This window comes from Haliotis rufescens, unplaced genomic scaffold (assembly GCF_023055435.1).
Source record: "Haliotis rufescens isolate VD_foot unplaced genomic scaffold, xgHalRufe1.0.p SCAF_19, whole genome shotgun sequence".
NCBI classification, from domain to species: Eukaryota; Metazoa; Mollusca; class Gastropoda; order Lepetellida; family Haliotidae; genus Haliotis; species Haliotis rufescens.
The window spans coordinates 22535516-22545245 of NW_025963879.1; the positions used below are offsets into that span (position 1 = coordinate 22535516).

Here is a 9730-nt window from a genome sequence, read left to right on the forward strand (position 1 = left end):
TGGAATTGGTTTTGCATAGAGGGTCGGCCCTGTGGTCTTCCAGAACATCGGTCCAGGGAGAGGCAATAGTGTCACAGCAGCTCGGTACATTGATCAAGTCTTGGAACAACACGTCATAAATCATTTGGCACGTCGCGCAACCACGAGTTTCTGTATGATAACGCCCGTGCTAACACTGCGAGAGCAACAAGAGACTTCCTCCAGCAGAATGCCATCAGAACCATGCTGTGGCCTGTCCTCGGTCCCGATTTAAATCCCATTGAGCACCCGTGGGACGAGATTCAAAGACGGCTGAATGACGTCTGACCAAGGCCGACAATTGCAGCTGAACTGCGTCAGGCGTTCCACAGAGTGTGGGCTCAAGTGCCTATGGCCTTCATCAACCGCCTCATCCATTCTATGTGTCGACGTTGCACGGCAGTCATCGAATCACATGGCGGACACACGAGATACTGACTTGTGGTACCATTTTCTTTGACACTTTAATTTCAACCTTGATAATCAGTTTGCCAAGATTCATCTTTTTAATATGTCACAAAGTATGTTTACAGTGTTCGGAAAAATACGGGTTCTCATATATCTAGGCATGGTGACGTTTCTTTTGCGGTTCAGTATATACTCAACAACAAAAGTTCCTGTGACATCAATATTTTAGTGTATTTTTCAAACAAGTTAAGTTTGGTTTTCAATATTGTAGTACATGTATGGAAGCAAGTCACAAAAACGCAACTGCTACAGAAAAGCAATGCATTTCACTACCCAAGAATGGGTATAAAAATGTGCGATTCCATATGCATTGTGCTGACAACAACCACTCAGAAAAACAACAGAATTATGCAATTATTCAACATTACGAAATGCTGAGCGTCTGCGTGCCATTGGTATGCTTGGAGCAGGATCGAGTCAACGTGATGTTGCAAGACAACTTAACGTCCAAAGAAACACCATTTGGTGTTTATGGCAACGTTGGCAACAGACCAATGCAGTCAGAGACCATCTTCGGAGTGGCAGGCCACGCGTAACCAATAATCGACAAGACAACTGGATTCGAACAACACACCTACGAAATCGATTCCAGCCAGCAACAGTGACTGCAAGAAGCATCCCTGGCCTTCGACGAATATCTTCACAAACCGAACATCGTCGCCTCAGATGTGCAGGGATTGTCGCCAGATGACCTGCCAGACGTCCCATTTTGTCGAGTCTCGTTTTCACCTTATCCACAGCGATGGACGGATTCTAGTGTACCGACGTGTCATGGAAGAAGATCGGTTCGGGGGCGGCAGCGTTATGGTATTGGGTGGGATTACAGCAAGACAGAGGACCCGTTTGATAGTGGCAGAGGGTAATCTCAATGGAAAGCGCTACCGCGACGAGATCATCGGCCCTGTTTGTTCTACCGTTTTTGCGGCCCAGGCATTACCTTTCAACATGACAACGCCCGGCCTCATATTGCTCGACTTGTTCAGGATTCTCTTCAACAAAACAACGTGAATGTCATCCCCTGGCCGGCTCACTCCACTGATCTCTCACCAATCGAGCACATGTGGGATGAGATGGATCGGCGCCTTCGAAGTCAACCACGTGTTCCACAGACACTCCAGGAACCTCGAAACATGCTCCAGCAGATATGGACAGATATCCCACAGGACATTGTGCGACGACTGGTCCATTCCATGAGACGAAGATGTGTTGCTTGCATCTCAACCAGAGGTGGACACACACGCTATTGATTTGTAAATTGACATTTTGGCATGTTCATGTTTTTTTTTATGAAATCCCGCATTTTCTGAAGTCAGTATGACAAATTAAACCATTTGAACACTTACAGGAGTCTTTTATCTGTTGCAAACCGAAATTGTTTCAGATTTGGTAAACAAAACTTAACATTGCATTAAATCTTATTCAATGTCACGGGAACTTTTGTTGTTCAGTATATTTATACGTTAACTGATAAGCATTTTCTTTCTGCGTTGAAAAATCACTAACACCATCGCTGCTAGGGATTTCTGTAGAGATATGCACTGCATCAGAAAAATTAACGGATCGACGTTTGAGAACCGTGGGAAGAGTGGATCCAGTTGAGTAGCTTCCTTCCAAAGGTTATATCGAATATCTAAGTAAAATGGACATTTTGTCAGTAAGTGAACTTCGTCTTCTATTACTTTTGGGTTGCAATATCAATGTCAATGTCTTTCCTCGATGGGAGTGGGTGGACGTCTGAAACGACCTAGTTCAATCTCTAGTGGCAATGTACCGCAACGTAACTTCGCTAGTGTACTGCGTCGATTCCGGGTTAAGTTCGACTGGACGTATGGCTCGACGTTGAGGCCATATCTAAAGAGCCTGTATGTCCGTAGCTTGTTTCCATTAATAAGTCTTCGGTCATTCAATAGGTCAGTTGTCCACTTCTCGTAATCAGTGATGATAAATTTCTGTTTGAGTAGCTCGAACTATCATGCATGCATAAAATAGCTTCATGAAATTTACCCCTTATGCCAATTTTCTGAAGTTTATACCACAAACAGTTTCTATTTACATTGTCGAACGCTTTCATCGCATCAATGTAGCACACAAACGTTGACTGTCTTGAAATTTTCCGAGTATGAATCACAGAATACAGAGTATATAAATGTTCATGGGTACTTCTTTTCCTACGGAAGCCATCAGCAAGTATTTCATATTCTTCCAGCCACTTGGACAGACGGTTGTTCAGAATATCAGAGTATAGCTTACAAGGTACAGATGGCAGAGTTATGCCACGACAGCCTAAATGGTCTCTTTGGTCAGTCTCAATATAGCTTTCAATATAGGATGAATAATTCCATTTTTGCACAAATCAGGGCAACACTTCGTCTCGAAACAGTAGATAAACAGCTTAAGTAAAATATCTACGCAACCTTTATTTTTCAGGGCCTCTGCCGGTATCAAGTCTGGTCCTGCATATTTACCACGCTTTGCCCTGGTAATAGTTTCAACTTCAGCTCGTGTGATCGTAGAATCTAAAATACTTGTAACAAAGTTAAGTTCAGGGACAACAGAGTTACTAATTACTTCTTTGTTGATGTTGTGGAAATGTTCGCTATCAAATCGATCGCCGTTCTCGGAATTAAACAATGAGCTATAACCTGACTTCCATGTTTCCAACACTACTTGTCTATCAGATGATATGCCACCCTCACAGTTAACTTCCCATGGGATCGAACTTGTTCTGTCATAAGCCACACCAATTTTGCCTATCGTTTTCCAGAAGTCACGAGAATCCGAGTTAACATGCTTATCAAGCAAACGCTATTGCTCCGATAGCTGATGGTTACGCTTAAACTTTGGTAAAGTCTCCTAAAATCACTTCCTGGCAGAAATAAAGTCACGCTTGAGTTCTCGTTTCCTTATCACGACTTGCACTTTAACCACTGGCGCTCGGAATCACAAGAACTCTCCTATAAACACTGAAGCTGATCTGACCAGTACGGCTTAGCATACGATTTACTCTTAGCACTGCGTGGCCTTCTGTAACTTGAACAACCTACCACATTGTCCAGTTTGGCGTGGATAAAGCTTACAGAGTCACTATAAGCTGCGTTCACGTCATTCTGCGAAGATGGTTTACCTTCTATTTTAGCTATGGTTTCATTTAATTTGCTAACACTATCATCACATTATAAAAACGACTCTGGAATTCTACCCTGCCTATATTCCTTAGACTGTGTGTGTAAGCATCTCTCATTCGTGGTGTCACGAACAGCACTGCTGTGACCATCAGGTGAGGAAATGTCCCATGTTAGAATGGAGGATCCGGTATACTGTCAGGAAGGTTTGCTGCAGAAACCAGGGATGATTCATGACATCCGCAATACATTAAAAGTTTCAAATCCTGATAAATGTTCATGAGCGGTTATAACAGTCCACAACTGATGAGCCATTTTTCACATAGGTAAAATCTTGCTCTCCAACCCGACCGTTGACAATGCACAAATTGCACTGTTAAGAAATCAATTAATAAAGCGCCATAAGAATGTTCACTGAGGTCTATTACTTGTCGTTCTGGAACTGAATCTACACCTGCTATAAAGTCCTGCTCCAACACGGGCATTTAAATCACCACACTGGCATACTATGCCTTCATTTTGATACATGTAAATGCTTTCTAATAATTTGTCAAAAAGCAGTTCACCATCATTCACACGACTGGAACATATGGACGACAGATAACACCCACATAAAACAATACTAAAACTGTCATCATACTTTGACGTTAACTTAAACCACATACTATCTTCCACGTCTGGAACAACGTGTCAAATGTCAACAATAAAATCTTGCAGAAAAGAGTTTTTGAAAAATGCCCAGACTCCTCCGGATCCACGCTTGGATTTCTTATTGTTTATAAGAAGACGGTCAGATACGGCTCATTCACCCGCGAAAGAGATTCGGCGACGGCAGCAACAGCGTTGGGACATCCCATTAGCCAACGTACAGTAAGTACTACGACGACTTCGTGCTGCTGGAATCCGAGCGTATCGTTCTTTACGAGGAATGGTACTGACTGCTCCACACTGCGATGGACGAGGCAGGTTCGACGCTGGAAAGTGAGAAATTGGCGTAGAGTGTTGTTTACTGATGAAAGTCGGTTTAACTTGTTTCGAAATGACGGCAGAGAACGAGTTTATCGACGCAGAGGGAAACGTTTGGCTCCGGCGTGTATTCGAGAGGTCCATCCATTCGGCGGGGGAGGTGTCATGGTGTGGGGCGGTATTTGTGGAGATCAGAAGACTGATTTGGTGATTATACCGGGAAACCTGAACGCTGTGCAGTACAGAGACCAAGTGTTGCAGCCAGTTGTGCTTCCGTTCTTACAAAACAAACACCAGGGGCCATTGTTTCAACACGACAATGCCAGGCCCCATACTGCAAGACTGACTCGGAACTTTCTAAACCAGCAGAACGTTGACGTTTTGCCCTGGCCTGCCCACTCTCCCGATATGAATCCTATTGAACATCTGTGGGACCATCTTGACAGACAGATTAGAGCACGCCATCAGCCTCCCGTCAACAGACAAGAATTGCAGCAGGCCCTGAGAGACGAGTGGCAACGGATTTCAGTCCACGTCATCAGAAGACTGACGTCATCGATGAGGCGGCGTTTCACAGCATGCATTGAGGCAGCTGGAGGTCATACACGCTATTGAAGGAAACTGTGTCGACAATGAACTTGTAGTGTGTCTGACAATTTTTGGCGACATTTCAGACAATTTTTGAAAATGATATTTCTTACCCCGCCATTGTTTACCTTGAGCTTACATTACCTGTGATTGCACAAATTCATTCAAACTGTGGTTGATCAATCATTTGTTAACCCCTCCCCAGATTATATTCTTGTTATTTTTTTTATCGATCATGGAACTCGACCTATACTTTCTTTCGCCGCCCAGTTTATATCGCAACTTGGTGACGTTGTAATTGAGAGGGGAATGTCTAGTAAGTGGTTCCCCATAAATGTAACGCAGATGAACGCGGTGGCGGGAGACACATAACAATCAGTTATGGGAGAAAAGGTACAGGTAATCGACGTGAGGATTGTGGGAATATGCGGGAAATACCCACCTGTGCATTAAATGGACTTGTCCGACGTTGCCGAGGTTGGATTATATTGAGGGAGTCATCATTTAAATACGGGGAAATATTTTTTAAGCTTGTAAATTTTATCATCATCCTGAAAAAGGCTGTACATAATGTTGATATCTCATATAAGAAAAAAACGCAGGGCGCATGAACCATTCGTGGCTGCGCTCCTCAATTATTTTGGCAACACGCGGATCTACAGTGTGCATACCTTATTTACGTTTATACGCCCATATACGCTGTGGGGTAGCCTAGTAGTTAAAGCGTTCGCTCGTCACGCCGAAGACCCGGGTTCGATTCCCGACATGGGTACAATGCGTGAAGCTCATTTATGGTGCCCTCTGCCGTGATATTGCTGGAATATTGCTTAAAAGCGGCATAAAACCATACTCTCACGACAGTGATATGAAGCATAGTTTATATCAGCAATGATTGTTTGTTTGTTGTTTATTGTTGTTGAACGCCGCACTCTTCAAGCTCTATGACGTCGGTCTGTACATAATCGATTCTGGACCAGACAATCCAGTGAGCATCATGAGCATCGATCTACATAACAGGCATACGATGATACCCGATCCCGTTAGTCGTCTCTTACGACAAGCATAGACGCCTTTTACGGCTATCATGGGTTGCTGAAGACCTATTCTACCCCGGATCTTCACGGGTAAAAGGGATAACAAAGTTTCTATGTAAATATACACATGTTTTCATGTGTAATTGGGTCACTGAGTCCTGCCAATCTGAATACATGCTCATTATATCCAATTTAAGTTTATATACACCTTGATACAACATTGAGTTCTGCTATATTTTTCAGTCAATAATTCGTTCAAGTACAGACAAGGGGATAGCGTTGTAGTTTCTAAGAAACCTTCCATGAAGGACTGCTAATTTGTCTGCAGCTGGGGTAGCACAGGAAAAGTTCGAATCCCAGCATTTGGTGGCGACCAGTCGGATCAGTACAGATCTGCGCACCCTCCGCTTGTGATGTGTTAATGTCTTACAATGGTCCTTCTCTCGTGTGTGAATGTCTTACAATGGTCCTTCTCTTGTGTGTGAATGTCTTACAATGGTCCTTCTCTTGTGTGTGAATGTCTTACAATGGTCCTTCTCTTATGTGTGAATGTCTTAAAATGGTCCTTCTTTTGTGTGTGAATGTCATACAATGGTCCTTCTCTTGTGTGTGAATGTCTTACAATGGTCCTTCTCTCGTCTTTGAATGTCTTACAATGGTCCTTCTCTTATGTGTGAATGTCTTACAATGGTCCTTCTCTTGTGTGTGAATGTCTTACAATGGTCCTTCTCTCGTGTGTGAATGTCTTACAATGGTCCTTCTCTTGTGTGTGAATGTCTTACAATGGTCCTTCTCTCGTCTTTGAATGTCTTACAATGGTCCTTCTCTTATGTGTGAATGTCTTAAAATGGTCCTTCTTTTGTGTGTGAATGTCATACAATGGTCCTTCTCTTGTGAGTAAATGTCTTACAATGGTCCTTCTCTTGTGTGTGAATGTCATAGATTGGTCCTTCTCTTGTGTGTGAATGTCATAGATTGGTCCTTCTCTTGTGTGTGAATGTCATAGATTTGTCCTTCTCTTGTGTGTGAATGTCATACAATGGTCCCTGATATATACTTCTTGGCGTGTGAATGACATACGAGAATCCTTCTACAGGGGCCAGCTGATTAAACAGGAGAAGTAAATCCAAGAGAACCCCTGTCAAGATATGATGATGTTGGTTGTTATTTTAAGATTGTTTGTGTTACTCTCCGTCGTCCCGGGCATCATTGCTGCCTTGAGCATCACCATTAACATCAACCTCCTCTTCATCTACCTCCTCTTCATCTACCTCCTCTTCATCTACCTCCTCTTCATCAACCTCCTTTTTATCTACCTCCTCTTCATCAACCTCCTCTTCATCTACCTCCTCTTCATCAACCTCCTCTTCATCTACATCCTCTTCATCTACCTCCTCTTCATCTACCTCCTCTTCATCTACCTCCTCTTCATCAACCTCCTCTTCATCTACATCCTCTTCATCTACATCCTCTTCATCTACCTCCTCTTCATCTACCTCCTCTTCATCAACCTCCTCTTCATCTACCTCCTCTTCATCAACCTCCTCTTCATCTACCTCCTCTTCATCTACCTGCATATGCGGCGACGACTGGGTACTTCTATAAGGCTTTGAAGAGTATTTTGTTCTCCGCAGTTCTCCAGCTCCACATCACTTTAGAAGTAGGGTAACTGATTACCGTGTTTCAAACAGACCCACGGAAAGGAAAGGGTTGACTAGTTGTATAATGTAATTGTCTGGTGAATGTGTATGGAGCATGGCAAGTGTGTTTAGTGTGCAGATCATGATTCCATTAATATGATCTTTGACAGTTGGTATTTTTTACAGTGACCACTCTCCTACGGTCACCGGTACAACACCTTTAGAACGGGCTCCAATGCACAACGTCTTTACTACAGGCTCCGGTACACAGCAGCGGAACTTCAGGATCCGTTACACAGAAACATACTGACAACAGGCTTAACAAAGTAATGTCGGGCTCCGCAACACAGCAATAACTTACAATATAACTTCAGGTTCCACAACACAGCAATAACTTACAATGTAACTTCAGGCCCCGCAACACAGCAATAACTTACAATGTAACTTCAGGCTCCACAACACAGCAATAACTTGCAATGTAACTTCAGGCTCCACAAAACAGCAATAACTTACAATAGAACTTCAGGCTCCACAACACAGCAATAACTTACAATGTAACTTCAGGCTCCACAACACAGCAATAACTTACAATGTAACTTCAGGCTCCACAACACAGCAATAACTTACTATGTGTCTTTAGGCTCCACAACACAGCAATAACTAACAATGTGACTCCAGGCTCCACAACACAGCAATAACTTACAATGTCACTTCAGGTTCCACAACACAGCAATAACTTACAATGTGACTCCAGGCTCCACAACACAGCAATAACTAACAATGTAACTTCAGGCTCCACAACACAGCAATAACTTACAATGTAACTTCAGGCTCCACAACACAGCAATAACTCACAATGTAACTTCAGGTTCCACAACACAGCAATAACTTACAATGTAACTTCAGGTTCCACAACACAGCAATAACTTACAATGTAACTTCAGGTTCCACAACACAGCAAGAACTTACAATGTAACTTAAGGTTCCACAACACAGCGATAACTTACAATGTGACTTCAGGCTCCACAACACAGCAATAACTTACAATAGAACTTCAGGCTCCACAACACAGCAATAACTAACAATGTAACTTCAGGCTCCACAACACAGCAATAACTTACAATGTAACTTCAGGCTCCACAACACAGCAATAACTCACAATGTAACTTCAGGTTCCACAACACAGCAATAACTTACAATGTAACTTCAGGTTCCACAACACAGCAATAACTTACAATGTAACTCCAGGTTCCACAACACAGCAATAACTTACAATGTGACTTCAGGCTCCACAACACAGCAATAACTTACAATAGAACTTCAGGATCCACAACACAGCAATAACTTACAATGTAACTTCAGGCTCCACAACACAGCAATAACTTACTATGTGTCTTTAGGCTCCACAACACAGCAATAACCTACAACGTAACTTCAGGTCCCATAACACAGCAATAACTTACAATGTGACTTTAGGTTCAACAACACAGCAATAACTTACAATGTAACTTCAGGTTCAACAACACAGCAATAACTTACAATGTAACTTCAGGTTCCGCAACACAGCAATAACTTACAATGTAACTTCAGGCTCCACAACACAGCAAGAACTTACAATGTAACTTAAGGTTCCACAACACAGCGATAACTTACAATGTGACTTCAGGCTCCACAACACAGCAATAACTTACAATAGAACTTCAGGCTCCACAACACAGCAATAACTAACAATGTAACTTCAGGCTCCACAACACAGCAATAACTTACAATGTAACTTCAGGCTCCACAACACAGCAATAACTTACAATGTAACTTCAGGTTCCACAACACAGCAATAACTTACAATGTAACTCCAGGTTCCACAACACAGCAATAACTTACAATGTGACTTCAG

The 9730-nt window shown here is 42.7% G+C and overlaps 1 protein-coding gene across 1 annotated transcript; it reads right to left on the reverse strand.

The window, feature by feature from the left end:
• Positions 1-7380: 7380 nt before the first annotated feature.
• Positions 7381-7773, reverse strand: LOC125381620 (glutamic acid-rich protein-like). The gene has a single exon (XM_048398710.1). The coding sequence runs from the start codon at positions 7771-7773 to the stop codon at positions 7381-7383; it is 393 nt and encodes a 130-aa protein (XP_048254667.1).
• Between the last annotated feature and the right edge of the window lie 1957 nt (positions 7774-9730).

Excerpts from the sequence above, each read along its gene's own strand:
- LOC125381620 (XM_048398710.1), bottom strand. The coding sequence starts at position 7,773 with ATGCAGGTAGATGAAGAGGAGGTAGATGAAGAGGAGGTTGATGAAGAG.